The following is a 23,576-nucleotide window of genomic DNA, read 5'->3' as shown; positions in this document are numbered from 1 at the left end:
ATACTAGAGAAAAAAGATACAAAGAGATAATACTAAATTGGACACATTGACACTTACTAATTTTTTTTTTTTTTAATGGGAGATACACAACACTTAATCTTTACAACAATTGAAATTCAATTTTCATCACACTTTTTAAGTTTAAATAAAAATCGTCTACTAAATTGTGTTTAAAATATTTCATGGCTCCAACTCTAACTAGCGAATCCATACTTTCAAATTTTGTCTAATTTTTTCATGACACTAAATCTCTAATGCTTACATCTTTTCACTAATCTTTTTTTTCCCCCTCAATCTCTTTGACTCTTTCATTGTTTCAAATTCTATGTTTTGGTAACAAACTTTGAGGCTTTTTAGCAATGAAGTGTTAAAAATTAATTAAAAAATTGAGTGGAAGATCAATAGATGAACGATTGTGTTTCCAAAGTTTCCTATAATTTTGCCCCCCCTGAATTGAAATCTTGGCTCCGCCACTGCTTACGCTCATATTATCTCCTCACCCGTGTCCCTGTCGATGGCACCTGACTCTTTCTCTTCTAGAACATCATCCTCGTCAAGCTTTTTGTACGCAAAACGCTTAGCAATCCATAAAAAGAAACAAAAATTCAAAGCACTGATCCCAGCCAGCACCCAGTAGAAGTAATTAAGATGCGCACGGTTGAGATTGTCACCAAGCCATTCTTCTCCATGCTTTGAACTAATTGCCTGAACCATAGAAATAATTGCACTGCTAACAAGATTTCCAATTCCATTAACACTAAGGTTTATTGCTGATCCTAAGCTTCTCATTGCCTCTGGCATTTGAGAATAAAACAGCTCTTGGAGACCAACAAATGCGAATATCTCAACCAAACCAGTAATTATATATTGTGGTAGTAGCCACCACACTTTCATTGGTACTTTTACATTAGGGTGGTCCAATAGGTTATACTCTTTTACAACATTTATCCTTTTCGTCTCTACTAGACTTGACACAACCATGATCAATATAGAGAGAAATAGACCAACGCCTACCCTTTGTAGCATAGTTATGCCAGATGGATGTCCTGTGAATTTTCTAGCAATGGGGACAAAAAATCGTTCATAGATGGGCATACTGAGTATGATTGTGAGGGCAACAATGGCTTGAAGTGAAGCTGGGGGGAGGACAAAATGAGGTGTAATGGATCGTTGCAGTGTACTACCTTGTTTTACAGAGAAGGTATTCATTAGCGCTACGATTATTGCGTACATTAAGCAACTCAACCATACGGGAAAAAGGCGTAGAACAAGCTTCACTTCTTCTACTTGATTTAAATAGCATAGCCTCCAAGGATCTCGAACTTTTCTTATGGCATCGTGTTTATCAAAAATCATTGCCTTGTCCAAACACCTGCAGTTTACAACTAGCTTAATTATAAGACAAATCCTCTCTTAGAAGAGAACTAGAAAGCAAAAACACGAATCATCAATTCTAAGTAAAATACTGAGAAGTATCACTATTTTTACACTCTCCTTTACATGTGGGTCTAGACTTCTCCAAGGCCAGCTCATGGTTTAGGACTTAGGCCCCAACTTGTTCCAAAAAACTTTTAAGGGTTTTAAGGCCTCAAAATTGTACCAAAAAAAATCCCAAAGACACATACCTCGGCTGATTTGTATGGATCAAAGTCCAAGTCTTAGGTTGACCCGGTGTAAGGAGCCCATCTTCACAATAATCACCACCACTGTCGCGCTTCTTCTCCACCCGCCACTTCCTCGCGGCTGCCACAAGTACCTGTGCCACTGTCGTTATCGGGCTCCCAAGGGGAACTTGTTTACGGTACCTCTTAATTCCTAGCAATAACAAGATCAGTGCCACTGCCATTGCTACTGCCAACATTACAGTTGCAACAGTCCAGCTGATATTATCCTTAAAGCATAATATATTATTAGAAATTTTGCAGTTGGATTCGAGAATCTAACATAGTTGTAAGTAATATTCATGTGGCTGCTAAGAAAATGAAAAATAGAATGAGTTAATTTTTGATGAATTATCACTTGTTTTAAAGGTTTAAATAGATGAGAAAGTATGAATTAACTATTTATCCCAAGGGGAACTTGTTTACGGTACCTCTTAATTCCTAGCAATAACAATATCAGTGCCACTGCCATTGCTACTGCCAACATTACAGTTGCAACAGTCCAGCTGATAATATCCTTAAAGCATAATATATTATTAGAAATTTTGCAGTTGGATTCGAGAATCTAACATAGTTGTAAGTAATATTCATGTGGCTGCTAAGAAAATGAAAAATAGAATGAGTTAATTTTTGATAAATTATCACTTGTTTTAAAGGTTTAAATAGATGAGAAAGTATGAATTAACTATTTATCCTAATAATTTAAGTTGTTATAGAAAGTCAAATTTAATTATTTAACCATTATTAGATTTTTCATGTCAACACTTTCTGAGAAATTGCAGGCTTAGCATAAATTATAGAATCACTAAATATCCATCATAGTAAAAAATTTGAGATACTCCGCATATTACGCACTTTCTTCTTTTTCATAAAAAGCAATCAAAACATTTAAATAATGCGTCCGGTTAGTAGGTGCCCTTATTACATTTGTTATTGTACAATTAATATTAAGAAAGTTTTAGTACCAATTTTATAGAAAATATAAAAAATTGAAAAAAAAATCAGTTTATTTCTTATTTCCCATAAAAAGTTTCTAAAAGTATTTCTTAAACAAATGCTTGTAGTGTACTTGTTAACAAAATCCTTAAACAATTACCCGAACCTCTCGCATCTGATTCATAAAAAAATTTCGAACAAAAGTTATATAATTAACATTTACCACTTTCAACAAATTTGTTTTTTCAAAGTCACCGAATAGCTGGACAAATTTGAGTCATGTTATATGGATATTACAAATTTTATTATATTTGTCTTAGTAAAATTTCTAGTACTTTTAGTATTTCTCCTAATTTATTATCTTATTAAAATAAAAAAATTACATTTATTATCACATTAATTTATAAGTATTTTGTAATAAAATTTGTACTAACTTTAGTATTTTCCCAAAATAATTTACCTCCACGTACGTATACCACTCCCAAAATGTCGATAGACGGGCCAAGCTCTATTCCCCAAAACTACCAGTTAAAGAATGAACTCTTGACCTTTTTATTCTCGAGTGAATCCTCTTCAAATTGGTCTGCTGCAAAGGTTTGGACGCATGGTCTGTGCCCACCTTCCCCAATTGTTATTATGTAAAGTGCTACAAAGATTATCACTTTGCGATAATCCAAGGGAACTACTGATACTGACAATGATAACAAAGTCATTCCCTATCATCGTGTAAAAGCCATAAGCACAAGATTTAGAGGCATAAACACATAACGAAATCTAACTATATAGGGTTATGTCAAAAAGATAAAATTGAATGTGTATGTGTGTGTGTGTGTGTGTGTGTGAAGGATTAGATTGTATTCAAAAGTTGCAAATGTGTAATGTGTGTGTGTGTGTGAAGGATTAGACTGTATATTCAAAAGTTTCAAATGTGTATATTTAGTTTATAAGTTTTGACGTAAGGAACTAGAAATAGATCTGTTATTGTATAATTATGATGGGTCACACCATAATATTATACACCCTGCTATATGTAATGACTTTCCATTTAATGAATAATTCTGTTTCATGAAAGTGATTTGTTTTTGTAGATAATTACTATTAATTAATTTAATAAACGATATAAGGGTATGACTCTTGAAATTGATATATCTATTCATAACAAATATATTTATGTGCTCGCATATAAATTAGTATCCTAGGGCATTCATAAATTAATATCCTAGGACATTCATTTAGACAGACGATTTTTCAGACTCAACTCAAAGCCTCTAAATATGCGATCATCACCTTGATGGATCTCCCATCTGCATTAAGGGTCAACAAGATCGTTGCTATTTTACTTGAAGTGAAAATAGTTTATGGTTGAATAAAAAAGTGAGTCTCAAGTGTGAACTTACTAACCTCACACCATGTGACTACAATAAATAATAACAAGTGTACTACTGAGACCTTGATGAAGATATCATTATGGACACAACACATTTAATATTATATTGATTAAATACTTGCATATGACTTACCACAAGATAAATGACACAAGCCAAAACAATTGTTTTGAACCTTCCCAAGAAGGAATCGGCTACAAAGGCTGAAAACAAAGGGACGATATTGGATACGCCAGTCCATATGTTGACATTCTTAGCCGCTGTGGATGTACGTTGATGAAGTTCATTTGTGAGGTATGTGACGAGGATTGCAGACAAGCCAAAGAACGAAAATCGCTCTACTACGGCAATGACTGCAAGCAAAAGAAAGTGAAAATTGAAAGAGTTGAAAGACGAACATAAAGCCCGATTAGAAAGGAAGTGTTCTTACATAAGAGGAATATGGCAGCTTTCCAACCACCCTTCTTGGAGGGCTTTTGTTGTGCAGAGTCGACCTTCTTTTCATCTTTATGGCTGTTATAATTCATGACTAGTTGCTATAACAAAATGTTCGATGTTGCTCTTTGGACAATTGGGTCCTTTTATATGCATGAAATGATGAAATGCTCTTGGAGTATGAAGGGTGAAAATGATTGAAGAAATAGTAATATGACACTTTGGTAAAACACAGAAAGGGGAAAATGGTTGAAAAATAAAATAGTAATATGACATGTTTGATACACTAAATATAGACCACAAAAGGAATAGTGATCTTTATTATTAAGAATAGAAAATGAACTAATGCCAAACTGAAGGGGTTGTTTGATACAGTAAATGTAGACTATAAAGGAATAATAATATTTATTATTGAGAATAAAAAAATGAAATAAGTTGAAGCTTGAGCGGGGCTTGAATTTTTAAAATTTCCATTAACAGATGCATTTGAATTATAAATATTCTTAAAATTTACTACCTACCCCTCCTAAGATTTTGGGAAAAAATAATTCCTCAAAATACATACAGCAATTCTTTTTCTTTCTTTCTTTCTTTTTTTTTCTTTTTTTTTTTTTGAATTTCCAATATATATATATATATATATATATATATCATAACTTTCCTTTACTAAGAAATAAAAAAATAAAAAAAACCCTTCTTAATAGACTTGATGCTGTGCCGCTGTGTGAACAATTTCTCAATGTGTGAACAATTACCCCTTAATTTTACTTTTAAATTAATAAGTTTCTCAACAAAATTTTTTTTTAAGTAATAAAGCTTTTACTATTTACGTTTTAGTTAGTTTCGTTTCAAGTGACCAAATAAAACAAAAATAACTGCTTTGGGCCTTTGGTTCTTCACTTTACTGTCTACATATTTGTCAATGTCAGCTTTAAAGTTTTTGAGCATTTTGGGTTTTTTTTTTTTTTTTTTTTTTGATGAAAGTTTTATTGATAGGAAAAGGAAATTGGATTTCAATAATCCTAAAAAATAAATGTATATAATATATTTAACTTATATAAATTAATATTAATATATTTAATTAGAATAACAATTTGTACTCTTTAATACAAGCCCATGTCCAACCTATTTTAAGCCATGCCCAGCCCATTTGACTACCCAATAAAAAATTTAAGAGCAGAAGCTCCCCCACCCCCTTTTAATTTTTAATTTTAATTAATGGATAAAACTTTATTGATAAAATTAAATATACAAGTACATATCACCGCTTGTGACTGCATATTAAATCTAACTTTGGATATCTCATTTGAAAATAGGAAGAAATACCAACCGACTAGTTGACTGTAAGTTGATTGGCAAATTATCTCAATTTTAATTGAAATTAAAAAAAAAAAATCATATTCCATGCTTAGTAGTTTATTTGTTATGGAAAATTATTAGGTACTCTTAGAGTACCATAAATGCATACTCCTCCCTCTCACATAAATGGTAGGTCCCACCATGAATTTAATAATAGAACTCATCATTTATGTCAGAGGAGAGAATACACATTTATGGTACTAAGAGAGTACACAATAATTTCTCATTTGTTATAAGCTCTAAGTGTAACTTACAATAAAATAAAGAGAGATACTACGTCTACAACATTTTTACAACAAATCACAAGTGGTGAGTTGTTATTGGTTCAAATTTGAAACTAACATTAAGATTACTTTTTTGCCCTAACAATAACAACCAGTAACAACCTGCTACTTAGGATTTGTTGTAAAAATGTTGTAAAAATATTGTAGACATATTATTTCTTTAAAATAAATGATAGTAGACAAAAAGGATTGTCTTGAACCGACCAAACAAAGGAATCAGCAACAAAGGCTCCAGAGAAAGGGAAGAAACAAGATATGCCAACCCAAGTGTTGACATTCTTAGCCGCGGTGGAGATAGGATAGCCTAGGAATACAAATCGCTCTGCTACTTCAATGACTGCAAGCAAAAGAAAGTGAAAGTTAAAAGGAGTTGAAATATGAAGATGAAGCTGCAAATGATGAATATGGCAGCGTTCCAAAACCACCTCTTAAGGGGCTTTGTTGAGTAGAGACCTTCTTGGTATCATTATGGCCATTATGATTCGTGACTTGGTGCTAAGTGCTAACAAGTGTTATGATCAATGCAGGGTTGGTGTAAACTGTAAAGAATTGGAATTGATATATAACAAAAAAGTTTTTGGTGCTCTATGGGCAATTGGGTCCTTTTATATGTATGAAACTCACTCATTTCTAGGACATTTATTTTGGTCCTTTAAGCCGGGTCAACTAGTGCATTAAATTTTTTGATGCTATTGGATATTGGTCATTATTGAACATACATGCATTGGCCCAATGCATCATGGTTTTTTTTTTTTTTTTTGGATATAATTTTGTTTGTTTTTTAAAGAATGGTAGTTTTGAATCACAAAAAAGGGATTTTTTTTTTTTTTTTTTTTTGGATAAAATAAAAAATACCTTGACAACTTACCATAATTTAGTGTCATGTAACTTAAAACAAGATAGTTCATGATTTTTTTTTTTTCCAAAAAGTACTTTTATAGGGGCAAGGGCCCAAGATTGTATATTGGGCCTTGGGTTTTATCCGAAGATACAAATGGGTTCAAGGATAAGCAAATAATTATGAGATATTCCCGGATCGGGTCTCATTGGCATAGAGCAAATGAAGGGTCATCCGAGGAGTATATCCTCCTCGGACTTAATGAATAGGGTTCAAAATGTATAATCCAACAAAAAAAGTGATCTTCCAAGAAGTTTCAATGACATAGATGTACTTCGCGGACACATGAGAAAGAAGAAAACCTAAAAATATCTAAGAAAATGCTATCACTACCACATTAAATGCACTGCAGCTACTTTTCTGGCCACATTTATGTGGAGAATACCTTTGAACAGTGTTACCTTGGCTACCGCAACTCACAGAGAGTTAGAGAGGGTGTCTAATGGAACAAGTACTCAAGTAGAGATTCGGATGATCAACAAGTGGAGGGTAAAGATTATTCAAAGAAAGATATATAAGGTGAATGACTCTTTCATGGAGAGGGGAAGGAAAAAAAAAAACAATATAACAATCAAAACCGTTCTGATATTCTAAAGTGATCATCATATACAGATTTAACCTCCTTGGACTGAAAGTTTATTGATATCACCATCCTTGGTTTGTGTTTGACCACCATACAATTTAATACTAACTGTTGTCTAACTTATTAGGACCTAATTCTTTGACCCATTCTCTACAAATTTATTGTATTGGGCTCCTTGGATCAAGACTCCATACATTTTGGGCTTAGGCCTCGAATTGTGACCCTACAACGTATATAACAAGTTAAAGTGTATTTAATATTTTATTAAAAATTTTAGCATTTTTATAAATAAAACCATATCATAAACAAGTACATTCACAAAAGCACACACAATCAATATGAATTTATACATGCACTTCAATATAAAAAAATATAAAAAAAATTCTATATAATAAATAAATAAATAAAAAACAAAAAAAAAAAAAAACCATATTCTCATAATAGATTTCTTTCCTATACTATCCCGAATTGTGGCCTTATAGTTATTGTTAGGGGTGTTCACCAAACCGCACAAACCGCAAAAATCACACCAAAACCGTCCGCAAAATGGTATAACTGCACTGCATCGCAAGTAACAGTGCACCGCACCGCATGATGCAATGCGGTTTGCGGTTTTATAATATAAAAACCGCACTGCACCGCACCTTCCATATATAGTAATATATTATTTATTTAATATTATATTATATATATATATATATATATATATAATAAGGACAAAAGATCAATACATTAATAATTTAATACCCTAGCAGTATCAAATTGTTTTGTAAACATAGCCGCCACACTTCAACCTAGAGTCCTAGACTACTCACTGCCATACCAGTTGCTTACTATTGAGGTATTCATGTGTTCAATTCAAGTTTTTATTTGTTAAAGTTAATCTATTGGCCTATTATACCATTCACTCAGGACAAGTTAAAATTCAAGTATTTCTTTATTAAAGTTAATCTATTGGCCTATTATACTATTCACTCGGGACAAGTTGTTAAAGTCAATCTATTGTTAAAGTTTTTCTTTATTCAATTCACTGCCATTGCACCAGACTATTAGTCGTATCTCATTGTTCTATTGTTAAAGTTTTTCTTTGTTAATTATATTATTTTTTTATTGATTGTTGTGTTGGTATACTAGCACTTGGATCTTCCTATGTTAGATATTTAAGTTAGATATTTATTTTTTATGTTAGATATTATTTACGTTAGATTGTCAGAAGCTATAGGTTGTGATCAATTTCCATCTTCAAGGAATTTGTTATTTTATTATTTATATATTCTATGGTAAGTGGCAACGAAGTGAGAACCTAAGCTATAGGTTGTGATCAATTTCCAATGTAACTTTTTTTTTTTTATTTCCTCATGACCTTTCAGATCTTTCAACTTGCAAGCTTGATCTGCACAGCTCTATTTCATCTTAGTTGACTATGTTCTTCAAGAATAATTATACTACACTAATTTAGAAAAACCACTTCTTATTTATCCTCTCCAGTAATCAATGAACATGATGTCATTGGATTGAAACAATTTCGATAATCTGCAACTTAATTCATGAATATTCCATCTGATGACAGTAAAAATTTTCGTTTTGTATAGTAACAAATATCATATGTGTCCCTGCTATATATATATATATATATATATATATATACATTTTTTTTTTTCCTTGACCTCCTGCAAAACTCCTTTTCTAACCTATATATATATATATATATATATATGTGTGTGTGTGTGTGTGTCTGTTTTTTCAATGGCCCTAGATGGATGCTCCCTCAAATCCAAATCCACCAACACCAAATGACCCTAATGACCCTTTGATTGTGGATGATGAACCCCTACCAAAAAAAAAAAACTAGAGTTAATGAGAATCGGTCCACTAGAGAACTATCTGATGTTTGGGAGCATTTTGTTAAGTTACAAAATCGTGAAAAGTCATAATGCAAATATTGTAAGAAGCAATACAAAGCTGCAAGGAGGAATGGGACCTCATCCATGCTGGTACCGTAGAATTACTCTTTTTTTATTATTCATATTTTGAAACACCCCAAAATAAAAAGTTAACTATCAATGGGAACTAGAAAGCATTGAAGATGGGGAGAGATTAAAACATAAACCTCTTTTCATTTTTGATAAACGAGATTAAACATAAACATATTACTACATTAACATAAAACTTGCATTTTAAAGTGATAGTAGTTGGTTTGGAATTGGATATACACCATCGACAACCAAAGATACACGTTATGCCCTACATGGCCATGAGATACTCTCATATTATCTCCCCATCCACGTACGCATTGATGGTTCCCAACTCCTTTTCTCCTGGAACATCATCTTCTTCAACTTTTTTGTACACAAAACACATAGCAATCCATACATAAGCACAAAAATTCAAAGAACTTAACCCAGCCAGCACCCAATAGAAGTAATCCAGATGCGCACGATTGATATTGTCACCAAGCCATTCTTCACCATTCCTTGAACTGATTGCTTGAACCATAGAAATAATTGCACTGCTAATGAAATTTCCAACTCCTGTAACACTAAGGTATAGTGCTGCTCCTAAGCTTCTCATTGCCTCTGGCATTTGAGCATAAAACATTTCCTGGAGCCCAACTATTGTGAATATATCAGCCAAACCAGCAATTATATATTGCGGTAATAGCCACCACACTTTCATTGGTACTATTGCTTTAGGGTGGTCCAATAGGTTATACTCTTTTGCAATATTGATCCTTTTGGCCTCTACTAGAGCAGACACAACCATGACGAATATTGAGAGAAATAGACCAATGCCTATCCTTTGTAGCACAGTTATGCCAGATGGGTGTCCCGTGAATTTTCTAGTAATGTGGACAAAAACTCGGTCATAGAGGGGAATATTGAATAGGATTGTGAGGCCAACAAGGGCTTGAAGTGAAGCTGGGGGAATGGTAAAATGGGGTGTAATGGCTCGGTGCATTGTACTACCTTGCTTTGTAAAGTAGGTATTGATTTGGGACATGATTATGGGGAACATTAAGCAACTCAACCATATGGGGAAAAGGCGTAGAACAAGCTTCACTTCTTCCACTTGATTTAAAGAACATAGCCTCCAAGGATCCCTGATTGTTCTCATGGCATCGAGGTTGTCAATAATCATTGCTTTGTCCAAACATCTGCAATTTGTAACTTGCTTATAAGACAAATCCTCTCTTAAAGAAAATTAGAAAGCAAAAACATGAACCATCAATTCTAAGTATTGTACCAAAATAAGCAATACTATATGTGCATTTAATCATTTTATCAATATTTTTTTTTTTTAACTCTCCTCTACTTGTTAGTCTAGACTTCCTCATAGTCAGTTCAAGGCCTAGGCCTTAAGCCCACACTTGTTCCAATAATTTTTTAAAGGTTTTAAGACCCCAACTAAATAAACAAAAGGCCCAAAATTGTAGAATGAATTGAGTTTTAAAAAAAAATAAAATATGAGGCTTTTGCATTCTTTTACCATCTTCAAAAAGGCCCCAAATATTGAGCCAATAAAAATTTAACACAATTAAAACCTTAAACTATTTCACACACACAAAAAAATAAATAAATTGTTACGAGTCTATCATGAATGGGCCAAAAAAACTTTCCTAATTGAATGTTAATTATGACAAGTTCAAGACTTCAAGCCAAGGCCAGGGATCAACAGGCGTGGGATTAAGTTTGTCAATATTATCATGGTGTTTTGAATGACTTTCCAAGTAAGTGGATAATAAAATATAGGTACAGATGTTTTCTCTAGTCCAAAATATATAAAATATTGTTGATGATAGAGATAAAAATAGAGGGGTAACATAGAAACCAAACACTAGTTATATATCCTATCAGATTGTGACCACTAAAAGTTGCTAGATTCAATCTTGATAGGCTTTGTCATTTTTTAGTCTTGGATATATATCATTACAGAGCATTACATGAGTGCACCCCTTAGAATTGACAGAGACACAAACCTCAGCTGATTTGAATGGGTCAAAGTCCGAGTCTTAGGTTGACCCACTGCATGGTGCACATCTGCATGATAAACACTATAACTGCCGCATTTCTCAGCCACGCGCCACTTCCTCGCGGCCGCCACGAGTACCTGTGCCACTGTAGTTAATGGGCTCCCGAGGGGACCTTGCTTACGGTACCTCTTGATTCCTATCAAGAACATTGTTAGTGACACTGCCAATGCTATTGCCAACATCCCAATTCCTGCAGCCCAGCCAATACTATCCTGAAAACATAATATATGATTAGAAAATTTTGCAAGTGTAGCCAATTGAGGAATTGATTAAAAAAAAAAAAAAAAAAAAGATGTAGCAAAGTTGTAAGTTACATATATGGCTATTATTAAATAAAGCCGAATAATATAATCGTAATTTAGATTCTAACATTCAATTTTTAAAAACATATATTTAAAATACCCATTAACCTCAGTGGTATTATTTAGTGTTTGCAATGGGTTGACTTGTGTTCAAAAGTATAAATTTTGACAACAAATTTAGTTGTAACCTAATTCTACATGATATCTTTTTATTAGATGTGAATTTTTACAAATTAACCATTGGATTACATTTTTTTTTTTATATCTTCTATATTTGCAAAATTTTCAAAATATCAAATATCAATAACTGTGTTATCAATTAACTGTGTTATCAAAATAGTGTTACAAAAAATAAATAGGATTGAATTGAATTTCACACTCTAAACTTTTTGGTTTTGTGTTTTCAAGTTTTTCTTTTTTCCTTTTTTTTATTGTTAAATGCTATCACATTGCATTATAAATATAGAATATAAGAATATAATGTTATTCAATTACATAACACGACTTAGATAATTTGGTATGACAATATCTTTTATTTTAACTATTCTTCTTCTCATCTTATTTTCTATAAATTTATCCAATTCAGGTCTCTCCCAAAAAATCTGATTACTCTCTTTCTCGATTATTTATTATTTCTTGCAACTATACTTTAGGTTGATGAATCATTATATATTTTTTTTATAACACTATTTTGGGTTAATATACAATTTTATGTGTGTTTTTGAGTTCTCCATCACAAGCCTTCTCTCTCCCTCTCATAGCTTTTGTTTGATTTTTATTTGACATAATACTTAGTTATTTTGAAAGTGAAAATTAGAATTTATATTAAAATACAATCTTGCTATGTATTTGAATGTGTTTCTCAACTATTTGAGTAATATCAAATGTAATTTTGTGATGAGTTTTGATTATCATGATATCTTATTTAAGAAATGAGAAATTTGAATAATATATTTGAAATTTAAAGATTTTTTTTTTTTTTTGGAGTAAAAAACTTAAAGAATTTAGTAGTAAGAGAGAGAAAAAAAAAAAAAAAAAAAAAAAAAAAAAAAAAAAAAAAAAAAAAAAAAAAAACCTACCATAATATAATTTAGAAAAATATTGACCACCTCAAAAAGAAAATTTTCAATCAAACACACCTAAAATATTAAAATGATATATATGTAAAGATGGATAGATGAAAAATAATTTTAGATTTTTAGAGAGAACATATTATATATACATCGTACTACAATTTCAAAGTAATCATACATTCTCACACATTGCGTAGATCTACGACTAGTTATCAATAATATAAGAAAAAGTTGTTCTATATATTAATCCTTTAATATTTGGTTCTGTATGTGGTTTCAACATCAAGTCTAGCACAATTATGGTGATCCATGTGTTTGGAATAATAAACTTCTCAAAGATATTCAATGAGACAAAGTGAAAGACCAAAAAAAAAACAAAAACAAAAAAACAAAAACAAAAAAACAAAAACAAAAAAACAAAAAAACAAAAAAAACAAAACAAAACAAAACAAAAAACAAAGCGATCTCTCTAGATTTTTCTCTATCTTGTGGGGTCATCTTCCTCGATATGTAGGGCAAAATTTCTAATTAAATAGTCGTAGGGTTTTAGGGTTGAATAACTAGAAAACAGTCATGGAAACCAATCTCAAATGTTTCATGATAAGGATTCGCTCGACCGAACATTACGCGAGTTTCTACCAAAATTTTACGTCCAAGCACTAGTTTTGGTTGACCAATCTTATCTTTTCACTTGATCAAAATCTTCGAAACCACACAATGAACAACATCTTTAGACCTTAAATACATCCATACACTTACAATTGAACATAATTAAACAATTGCAAATAAGAAGATATCTAAGCTTTGCCCAAAGATATCTAAGCTTTGTCGAAATTGGTTCTAGAAGATATTCAAGCTTTCTTAGAAAGTTCCTGTTCTATAGCTTTGCCCACAAAGAAGCCAACAGTGCCACCCATACACTGGCCCAAAATGAACAGAAATTTTTTGTGATGGGAAATGCAAAGGATATTGATACTATAGTAAGAAAGTTTTGGGTAGAGGGGTCTCCATATATAATTTTTTAGAAACATCTTATTATAATGTTATTTCAAACTCTGTCACTTTATATTATTTTATTGTGTTGAAAGTTAAAATAGATTCATTGTTGCAGCATGTATGTAGGTAAAATAGATAAAGTGACTTTTTGTGTAACTAAAAAACTAAAAATTTAGATCCACTGCTGTGGACGCATGCTCTAACCAGTGTTATGATCAATGCTAGGTTGGTGTAAACTGTAAAGAAGGAATTGATATATAACAAAAAAGTTTTGGTGCTCTATGGGCAATTGGGTCCTTTTATATGTATGAAACTCACTCATTTCTAGGACATTTATTTGGGTCCTTTAAGCCGGGTCAACTAGTGCATTAAATTTTTTGATGCTATCGGATATTGGTCATTATTGAACATACATGCATTGGCCCAATGCATGGTTGTTTATTTTTTTTTTTTGGATATAATTTTGTTTGATTTTTTAAAGAATAGTAGTTTCTGAAGCACAAAAAAGGGAATTTTTTTTTTTTGGATAAAATAAAAGATACTCTGACAACTTACCATAATTTATTGTCATGTAACTTAAAACATGATAGTTCATGTTTTTTTTTTTTTTTTTTCAAAAAGTACGTATATAACAGAGTCTTTTGGCTTAATATTGCTAAATTCGAAGTTAATTTGTGTTATAGGTACTGTTCCAACTTATTTAGGAATATGAGGAAAGAGAGTGAATTTCGGCAATACCGTTGCCGAAATTCAACAAAAGTAGGAGAGAGAAATTTTTTATTTTCGGTGATGGTGTTGCCGAAATAGGAGGGGAAATTATTTTTTTTCCCTCCTATTTCGGCAATGCCATTGCCACATTTCACTTTTTTTTTTTTTTTTTTTTTTTAAGAAATGATATGTGCACATAATTTTTACAATAATTTTACAACATTTTCACAACAAATAACAGGTAATTAGTTATTATTAGTTAAAATTTGAATTTAACACTGAGATTACTTTTTTAATCCAACAATAACAACCTGCCACTTAAAATTTGTTGTAAAAATATTGTAAAAATTGTGTGCACATATCATTTCTTTAAAAAAAAAAAAAAAAAAAAAAAAAAAAAAAAAAAAAAAAGTGGAATGTGGCAATGGCATTGCCGAAATAGGAGGGGAAATTTTTTTTTCCCTCCTATTTCGGCAATGCCATTGCCACATTTCACTTTTTTTTTTTTTTTTTTTTTTTTTTTTTTTAAGAAATGATATGTGCACACAATTTTTACAATATTTTTACAACAAATTTTAAGTGGCAGGTTGTTATTGTTGGATTAAAAAAGTAATCTCAGTGTTAAATTCAAATTTTAACTAATAATAACTAATTACCTGTGATTTGTTTTGAAAATGTTGTAAAATTATTGTAAAAATTGTGTGCACATATCATTTCTTATAATAAAAAATATAAAAAAAAAAAAAAAAAAAGTGAAATGTGGCAATGGCATTGCCGAAATAGGAGGGAAAAAAAAAAATTTCCCCTCCTATTTCGGCAACACCATCACCGAAAATCAAAAATTTCTCTCTCCTACTTTTGTTGAATTTCGGCAACGGTATTGCCGAAATTCACTCTCTTTCCTCAAATTCCTAAATAAGTTGGAACAGTACCTATAGCACAAATTAACTTCGAATTTAGCAATATTAAGCCAAAAGACTCTATATAACAAGTTAAAGTGTATTTAATATTTTATTAAAAATTTTAGCATTTTTATAAATAAAACCATATCATAAACAAGTACATTCACAAAAGCACACACAATCAATATGAATTTATAAATGCATGCACTTCAATAAAAAATATTTTTTTCTATATAAAAAAATAAAATAAAAAAACCGTATTCTCATAATAGATTTCTTTTCTATACTATCCCGAATTGTGGCCGTATAGTTATTGTCTTAATTAGTATGGGATAGATCCTGAGTTTAAACTTTTAAATGATGATTTGACACTAATTTGAGTTAAGTACAATTACTTCCTACTACTTACACTACTAGTGTGCTAAGTGGTGCTAGGGTCAAGTTATGAATTACCTCGCTTAATTAAGAGAGAGCACTCAGAGCAGTGACTTCTCATCCTTGTCTAAACTCTTCAATATTGGTTCGTCAACAGATAAATGAGTTATTATGAAATCACTTAATGGTAGAGACTATTTTAACATGGTAACAAAATATAAAAGACTAAATTAACGCATTTAAAATGTTAGGTATCAAAATGGTAATTTTCTCTAATAAGTATTGGTATTATGTTGGCGAAACTATATCATTGGTCCCTCAAGTTTATCCTATGTGCACAATTGGTCCCTCAAGTTTCAAGTGAGCGCAATTGGTCCCTCAAGTTTTTAGAATGAGTAATATAAGTTATTATGTTAACTTCCGTTAGTAGTGTTACTTATGTGGCTAACGAAAAAATGACATGTCAATTTTTTTAATGATGCGGCATTTCTTTATTAAAAAATAACAAAAATGAATTTACAAGTAAAAAAAAAAATTTTGACCCGTTCTAATTCAAGTAAAACCCACAAGAGAGACATTGATCAAAAAAAAAAAACCCACGAGAGAGATATTGAACCGTTCCAAGCTGGCCATTATATTTCAGAGCAAAGACAAAGAGCTTGATATCAATCATGGAGGGCATGAAGAAGAAGAAGAAGATGAGGACGACTACAATGTTCGCAATCGCAACAACCGGCTGATACAGTTGTTTCCAGTGGCTGGAGACGGAGACGTAGCGGGGTGGTTGGATCTCACTGCGACTTTCGGCGAAGCCACAGAGCAGAGGCATGGTGGTGGTCGTTGCGACAGTAGCTGGATTTTATGTATAGGAATATGGTTCTTGTGCTATTGTGCTTTTCATAGACTTTTTGAAGATTGTTGGAGTGTCAAAAGGCATATGTATGTGTAAGAGAGAAAGCAGGGGTTCAGATATGGAGGCTAGGACACAAAGAAAATGAAGAAAATAAAAGTTGTAGGGAGAAAGAATGTGCTATTTCAAAGACTATATGTGTCCATGGCAAAGATCAATGGAAGCTCTTGGTGTCTTTGAGAAGTTGAGAAGTCAGGATCTCAGGGATAACGATTGTTGAGTTTGATAAGTTCTTTTGAATGGTATAGGAATATGTTAATTTCTAGTATTGTTTAGAACTTTAGATATCTGATTAGTGGAGCTGTTTAGAATCTTTAGATTGTAAACCAGTTGTTTAGGCAGTTTCTACCAGTGGTATTAGGGCCACTTTTGCATATAAACTTTTGTAATACCTGGTCTTGTTCTATTTGTATTTAGACGACGAGGGTGTAATTATAAAATTGTTTGAAACATGTCAGATTTTTTGTTACGTGTAAATTTATTTTTGTAATTTTTTAATAAAAAAAATACCACGTCATTAAAAAAATGATAGGCCATTATTTCATTAGCCATGTAAGCAACATTATTAATGAAAGTTAACAAAATGACTTATATTACTCATTTTGAAAACTTAAGGGATCAATTACGCTCACTTGAAACTTGAGGGACCAACTGAGCACATAGGGTAAACTTGAGGGACTAATAGTGTAGTTTCGCCTATTATGTTCATTGCTTTTTATTATTATTCATATTTTGAAACACCCCAAAATAAATAAATAAATAAAAAGTTAACTATCAATGGGAACTAGAAAGCATTGAAGATGGGGAGAGATTAAAACATAAACCTCTTTTCTTTTTTGATAAACGAGATTAAACATAAACCTATTACTACATTAACATAAAACATGCATTTTAAAGTGATAGTAGTTGGTTTGGAATTGGATATACAACATCAACAACCAAAGATACACATTATGCCCTACATGGCCATGCGGTACTCTCATATTATCTCCCCATCCACGTACCCATTGATGGCTCCCAACTCCTTTTCTCCTGGAACATCATCTTCTTCAACTTTTTTGTACACAAAACACTTAGCAATCCATACATAAGCACAAAAATTCAAAGAACTTAACCCAGCCAGCACCCAATAGAAGTAATCCAGATGCGCACGATTGATATTGTCACCAAGCCATTCTTCACCATTCCTTGAACTGATTGCTTGAACCATAGAAATAATTGCACTGCTAATGAAATTTCCAACTCCTGTAACACTAAGGAATAGTGCTGCTCCTAAGCTTCTCATTGCCTCTGGCATTTGTGCATAAAACAGTTCTTGGAGCCCAACAAATGTGAATATATCAGCCAAACCAGCAATTATATATTGCGGTAGTAGCCACCACACTTTCATTGGTACTATTGCTTTAGGGTGGTCCAATAGGTTATACTCTTTTGCAATATTGATCCTTTTGGCCTCTACTAGAGCAGACACAACCATGACGAATATTGAGAGAAATAGACCAATGCCTATCCTTTGTAGCACAGTTATGCCAGATGGGTGTCCCGTGAATTTTCTAGTAATGCGGACAAAAACTCGGTCATAGAGGGGAATATTGAATAGGATTGTGAGGCCAACAAGGGCTTGAAGTGAAGCTGGGGGAATGGTAAAATGGGGTGTAATGGCTCGGTGCATTGTACTACCTTGCTTTGTAAAGTAGGTATTGATTTGGGACATGATTATGGGGAACATTAAGCAACTCAACCATATGGGTGAAAGGCGTAGAACAAGCTTCACTTCTTCCACTTGATTTAAAGAGCATAGCCTCCAAGGATCCCGGATTGTTCTCATGGCATCGAGGTTGTCAATAATCATTGCTTTGTCCAAACATCTGCAATTTGTAACTTGCTTATAAGACAAATCCTCTCTTAAAGAAAATTAGAAAGCTAAAACATGAACCATCAATTCTAAATAAAGTACCAAAATAAGCAATACTATATGTGCATTTAATCATTTTATCAATAATTATTTATAAACTCTCCTTTACATGTGAGTCTAGACTTCCCCATAGTCAGTTCAAGGCCTAGGCCTGAAGCCCACACTTGTTCCAATTATTTTTTAAAGGTTTTAAGACCCCAATTAAATAAACAAAGGCCCAAAATTGTAGAATGAATTGAGTTTTTAAAAAGAAATAAAATATGAGGCTTTTGCATTCTTTTACCATCTTCAAAAAGGCCCCAAATGTTGAGCCAATAAAACCTTAAACTATTTCTCTCACACACACACACAAAAATATATATATATATATATATATATAAATAATAATAATAATAATAATTGTTACGAGTCTATCATGAATGGGCCAAACAATTATTAACAATCAACTTTCCTAATTGATTGTTAATCATGACAAGTTCAAGACTTCAAGCCAAGGCCAGGGATCAACAGGCGTGGGAATAAGTTTGCCAATAATATCATGGTGTTTTGAATGACTTTCCAAGTAAGTGGATAATAAAATATAGGTACAGATGTTTTCTCTAGTCTAAAATATATAAAATATTGTTGATGATAGAGATAAAAATAGAGGGGTAACATAGAAACCAAACACTTGTTAAATATCCTATCAGATTGTGACCACTAAAAGTTGCTAGATTCAATCTTGATAGGCTTTGTCATTTTTTAGTCTTGGATATATATCATTACAGAGCATTACATGGGTGCACCCATTAGAATTGACAGAGACACAAACCTCAGCTGATTTGTATGGGTCAAAGTCCGAGTCTTAGGTTGACCCACAGCATGGAGCACATCTGCATGATAAACACTATAACTGCCGCATTTCTCAGCCACGCGCCACTTCCTCGCGGCCGCCACGAGTACCTGTGCCACTGTAGTTAATGGGCTCCCGAGGGGACCTTGCTTACGGTACCTCTTGATTCCTATCAAGAACAATGTTAGTGACACTGCCAATGCTATTGCCAACATCCCAATTCCTGCAGCCCAGCCAATACTATCCTGAAAGCATAATATATGATTAGAAAATTTTGCAAGTGTAGCCAATTGAGGAATTGAAAAAAAAAAAAAAAAAAAAAAAAAAAAAAGATGTAGCAAAGTTGTAAGTTACATATATGGCTATATATTAAGAAAATGAAAAATAGAATGAGTTAAATTTTGATAAATTATCACTTACCTTAAAAATTTCTCATTTATCCCAAAAGTTCAAATTTTTATAAAGAGAAGAATTTATTTATTTAACCATTATTTTAACAAATCCTAAACTTTTCATGTGAGTAAATTTAAAAAAAATTGTGTGCTTAGCATAAATTATAGGATCGTCTAATACCCATCATAAGTCCAGTCCGGTAAAGATGTTCAAAACTGGTCAAAAACTAGAAACAGGAAGCAAATTCAGTTTCACCCCGGTCCACTTTTTAAATCCATGATGATAACCCCCCTCACAAAAATCTAATATACATCATGTCATGACTCATTATATGTGAGATTCACCTTTTTGCCATTGAGTAGATAGTCCAAAAGTTTAGATACCACTCACTTTCTTCTTTTCCATAAAAAGCAATAAAAACACTTACAAATTTTCATAATAAAAAGAAAACATTTAAATAATTATCCAAAATTTTTGAGTTTGATTCATAAAAAATTCCGAACAAAGTTACATCAACTAATATTACCACTTTTATTAGAATTTTTTTCATAAATTTACTAAATAATTTAACGAATTTGAGTGATGTTAAAAGAGTATACAAATTTTACTATAGTTGTATTATAAAGTAAAATTTGTATTAATTTTATCATTTTATCCAGTTTATTTTTTTTTTTTGTTAAAGTGGAAGTAATAACATTCATTGCAACATAATTTTGTAAGTTTTTTATAATAAAGGGAAATGTTAAGGAATTTTCCACAAATTTTTACCTCCACGTATTTTGTAAGTTTTTCATTGGTTCATAATCATGTATAGTATTTTCCACAAATTTTTACCTCCACGTATATTACTGCCAAAATGGCAGCGGATGAGCCAGCCACTATTCCGAAGAACCACCAGTTAAAAAATGAGCTCTTGACCTTCTTGTCCTCAAGTGAGTCCTCATCAAATTGGTCTGCTGCAAAGGTTTGCACACATGGCTTGTGCCCACCTTCCCCGACTGATAATATGTAAAGCGCTACAAAGAATATCGCTTTACGATAATCCAAGGGAATTACTGAGACCGACAGTGTTAACAAAACCATTCCCTATCATCAAGTAAAAAGCCATAAATACAAGATTTAGAAGCATAAACACATAATCAAATCTAACTAGGGTAATTTCTAAAAGCATTAAAAATAAAAAAGATATGTATATGTACCCAAGGTTTTTTCTTGAATTAACATGCATGCATGTGTGTGCGCGTGAAGGGTTAGACTACAAAATCATAAGTTCTTAATGTGTAATTTTTTTTAATAAGTTTTGATCTCCAGGAAAATTCAAAATAGATCCTCTCTGTTTCAATTAAAATGAAAATAGTTTATTTCACAGTTAATATTTGAATATTTTTTACTCGCATATAACTTACCATAAAATAAATGACAGAAGCCAAAAGGATTGTTTTGAACCGACCCAAGAAGGAATCAGCAACAAAGGCTCCAAACAAAGGGAAGAGATAGGATACGCCAGCCCAAGTGTTGACATTCTTAGCCGCTGTGGATATAGGCTGGTTGAGAACATTTGTGAGGTATGTGATGAGGTTTGCACCCAATCCATAGAACGCAAATCTCTCTGCTAGTTCAACGACTGCAAGCAAAAGAGAAAGTGAAAATTAATGGAGTTTGATCAAAGATAAAGAAGAGTTTGATCAAAGATAAAGATGAAGCTGATCAGAGATCAAGAGGTAGTCTTACAAATGATGAATATGGCTGCGTTCCAACCTCCCCTTGATGGCTTTTGTTGTGCAGAGACCTGCTTCTTGGTATCTTTATGGCTATTATGAGTCATGACTAGTTTTAACAAGAGTTATCAATTCAAGGTTGGTTTAAAGGATTGGAATTTGATATAAGAAAAAGTTTGATGGTGCTCTTTAGGCAATTGGGGTCCTTATTTATATGCATGAAATTCACCCTCTTCTAGAGCATTTACATAGGTCTTCTAAGTAATTTTCTGATGCTCTTGGAGTCAATGACCACGCTGATATTCATTGTCCTAATGCATGCCAATTTCTGAAAAATAAAAAGAGTAATGCTACAAACACAAATTATATTACAAAATTTTAATAAAATGTTGATGTGACCAACTTTATATTATTATTTATTTAGACCCACCATTAATATCATTTTTTATTTACCAATAATCACTCATCACATTAGTAATTTATAAAAAAAATTGTAAAATAATTTGTATCTCTAGTATTATTCAAATAAAAATAGAAAAAGAGAGATTGAGATCTTATCATAATAGGTGTCATGTAACTTAAAACATTAAAGTGTAAATGTCATGTACTTAAATGTAAATGTCACGTACATAAATGGTAAGTTGTACTTAAATGTAGATGTCATGCACTTAAATGGTAAAGTGTGGAACATGAAAGTGTATTTGTGAAAACCGTTTACAATATTTTCATAATAAATATTTCTAAGTGGTAGATTGTTATTGGTGGACAAAAAATAATTTCAGTGATGGATTCAAATTAGAACCACTAATAACTTATCACAACATTTTCTCAACTATATAGTGTCCATAAGATTTTATTAATTATTCGATTTATAAACTTATTTTTTATGTATAATTTTAATTTTAAAAAAAATTGAAATTTAAACAATTAATTGATAACACAGTTATTGATATTTGATATTTTGAAAATTTTGCAAGTATAGAAGATATAAAAAAAAAAATGTAATCCAATGGTGAATTTGTAAAAATTCACATCCAATAAAAAGATATCATGTGGAATTAGGTTACAACTAAATTTGTTGTCAAAATTTATACTTTTGAACACAAGTCAACCCATTGCAAACACCAAATAATACCACTAAGGTTAATGGGTATTTTAAATATATGTTTTTAAAAAATGAATGTTAGAATCTAAATTACGATTATATTATTCGGCTTTATTTAATAATCTTTCTTAAAAATTACGAATGCGGACCTTTACTTTAGGAAATCTTTGAACTTTTTTTGGTTTTTGTTTTTGGTTTAATTTTCTATAGGTCCCTCAAAAAGTTCTTATACCATCTCTCTCTCTCTCTCTCTCTCTCTCTCTCAATGACCTCTTTGTTATGGTTTCCTAAGGGAGTTGTTTCCTGGGGGAGTTGTTTTCCCAATATTTCTTTCACATTGAGACTACACTTGTAAGTCTCTAAATGGATCCAGATATTTTGATCAAGGAGTAGAATAGGCCAAAGGAGTTGGAGGAATATACTTTTAGTCTGGTTTGGAAATTTCTTCGACAAACATGAGTGATGTGATTAGTTAAATAGTTAGATCTCATATTAAATAATAATGATAAAAATGAATAGTTCAAATAATATAATCGAACCTAAATCTATTGGCTTAAATTTTTTGGTTAGATGGTATTTCTAAATGTTATAACTACTCAATTATATTGAAGTCCCCCAAAGTGCTATATAAAAAATAATATATACATAATTATCCTAAAGGTAATTCATGAGGATAAGTTTAAGGTTAAGGGAGAAAAAAGGTTAGTATGATGGTGATTGATTATTTAAAAATGATTTTAGAAAGAGAAAAACTATGTGTGGTTTGATGGTAATTG

At 31.7% G+C, this 23,576-nt stretch overlaps 2 protein-coding genes across 3 annotated transcripts; both read right to left on the bottom strand.

The window, feature by feature from the left end:
- Positions 1–483: 483 nt before the first annotated feature.
- LOC126722546 (protein NRT1/ PTR FAMILY 5.4-like) lies at positions 484–4,509 on the bottom strand. The gene is made up of 6 exons (XM_050425697.1): positions 4,413–4,509; positions 4,118–4,335; positions 3,123–3,313; positions 2,093–2,167; positions 1,626–1,880; positions 484–1,372 (listed from the first exon to the last, which is right to left on the bottom strand). Exons 1-6 carry the CDS (start codon positions 4,507–4,509, stop codon positions 484–486), a joined length of 1,725 nt encoding a protein of 574 aa, XP_050281654.1.
- A 5,129-nt stretch (positions 4,510–9,638) lies between these two features.
- On the bottom strand, positions 9,639–21,933 carry LOC126723620 (protein NRT1/ PTR FAMILY 5.4-like). Of its 2 annotated transcripts, none has more exons than XM_050427210.1 (5): positions 21,709–21,933; positions 21,384–21,601; positions 20,812–21,063; positions 19,564–19,829; positions 9,639–10,695 (listed from the first exon to the last, which is right to left on the bottom strand). In XM_050427210.1, exons 1-5 carry the CDS (start codon positions 21,800–21,802, stop codon positions 9,807–9,809), a joined length of 1,719 nt encoding a protein of 572 aa, XP_050283167.1. In that variant the 5' UTR covers positions 21,803–21,933; the 3' UTR covers positions 9,639–9,806. The 2 variants fall into 2 exon arrangements, with proteins under 2 accessions (XP_050283167.1, XP_050283166.1); XM_050427209.1 differs by lacking the exon at positions 9,639–10,695 and adding an exon at positions 17,644–18,705 and having other exon boundaries at positions 21,709–21,929.
- Positions 21,934–23,576: the final 1,643 nt, after the last annotated feature.

This window comes from Quercus robur, chromosome 4 (genome assembly GCF_932294415.1).
Source record: "Quercus robur chromosome 4, dhQueRobu3.1, whole genome shotgun sequence".
In the NCBI taxonomy this organism is placed as follows: Eukaryota; Viridiplantae; Streptophyta; class Magnoliopsida; order Fagales; family Fagaceae; genus Quercus; species Quercus robur.
The sequence above is the reverse complement of the archived record's forward strand: the minus strand, read 5'-3'. Positions and strand labels throughout refer to the sequence as shown.